Source organism: Myotis davidii, unplaced genomic scaffold (genome assembly GCF_000327345.1).
Source record: "Myotis davidii unplaced genomic scaffold, ASM32734v1 scaffold524, whole genome shotgun sequence".
NCBI classification, from domain to species: Eukaryota; Metazoa; Chordata; class Mammalia; order Chiroptera; family Vespertilionidae; genus Myotis; species Myotis davidii.
The window spans coordinates 2,198,618-2,200,012 of NW_006299263.1; the positions used below are offsets into that span (position 1 = coordinate 2,198,618).

General features: G+C 49.3%; 1 protein-coding gene across 1 annotated transcript in view; it reads right to left on the minus strand.

Annotated features, from left to right (window-relative positions):
* The window catches only part of PINX1 (PIN2/TERF1 interacting, telomerase inhibitor 1), a 76,552-nt gene extending 75,166 nt beyond the window's left edge, over positions 1-1,386 (minus strand). Inside the window, exon 1 of the mRNA XM_006774774.2 lies at positions 1,368-1,386. Coding sequence (XP_006774837.1) covers positions 1,368-1,386 — 19 coding nt within the window. The remainder of the gene's footprint in view (positions 1-1,367) is intronic.
* Between the last annotated feature and the right edge of the window lie 9 nt (positions 1,387-1,395).

Here is a 1,395-nt window from a genome sequence, read left to right on the forward strand (position 1 = left end):
ATCTTCCAAACTGAATCAGGAAGGAAGAACATTTGGAGGTATGGTGTAGAGAGAACTGAAAGTATTCCCTTAAAATCATGCAATTGTAATTAGTGATGTCTACAAATAGACTTTACACCTGTATACCACTTCATACTTCAAACTATTTCCACATTCACCATCTCACTGATTTTTTAAGACAACCTACCGCTAAAGATAATAAATGAAGTTTTTAAATACCACACAGAAACTAATCACGGAAAGAGATACAAATGAATTAAGCAGAGCCAGGGCCAATGTTCCCTAGTACCTACTGAATTAAGCACATATCAAAGAATATTAAAACCAGAAGAGACCTCAAAGATCTAGGCTCTAAGCTCACCGTCTAAAACATATTCAATTCTATGAGTCCCTATTTCGATACAGTAGAAAACTGCTGGTCCTAGTAGCAACAATGTAAAGCTAGAGAGACAACTAGGTCAATTTTGTCCATTTCTAGCTCAATGACCTGGGGTGAATCATTTTCCTCTGAACCTTAATTCCTGCTCCTGTAAGCTGGAGTGGAGTCTAATCCATTTCCTTTTGTGCTCACAGCCCTCCATTCCCTTAGTTAAAAGAATGCTGACAGCATTTATGTCACAAAATCTCAGCGTAGTTGCTGTTGGTCTACGTATTAAGTAAACACTTTCGGTTCCTGGCTCACTACCCACTTCCAAAGTTATGACCAAAGCACCACTGCCCTCTGGTGGCAGGCAACCGTAGCTACAGGTACCATTCGGAAGTTCCGCAGCCGCTCCAGAAAGGGAATCAATGAATTTCACAAAGTGGCGGTAAATGTCAGAGGCGAACTGAGGCAGGATGAGACATCTCAGTTAAGTTTAACACCGCCACAGTCTTACTTAGCCTTGCACCCCCTAAAAAAAGGCTTCTTCCTGCCTTTGATGCTTCTAATCTGTCCGCTTTTCCATTTCTGGGTTGCATACATCGTCGAGAACAGGCCGTCGATGTCTGAAGAGAGTCGGCCGGCCTCATCTCTTTCCAACCCGAGGACGCTGACGTTCCAGGGAAGCGAGAAGAACCAGTCGGGGTCCCCAGGACCCGTGTCCTGGTGGCTCGTTCACACCCCCAGCGCGCGCGCCCAGCTCTGAACGTGACCCTCGCGGTCTCTTTCACCAGCAGACCCGCAGCTAACTTCTGGAGAAGGCTGGGCTGGGAAATCTCCGCGGCAGGCAGGGCCAACCGAACCCGGCTTCCCAGGGCTCCGGCCCGCGGATCCTCCCCCTCGCTCAGCGCTAGCGACTCGCAGACCCTGCCGCCGGGTCCGGTCCGGCACGCCACCTGGACCTTCACCCTCGCGCCCTGGTCGGGCCTCCGTGCCCCACACTCACGCTCAGCCAGCATCGACATGTCGTGTCG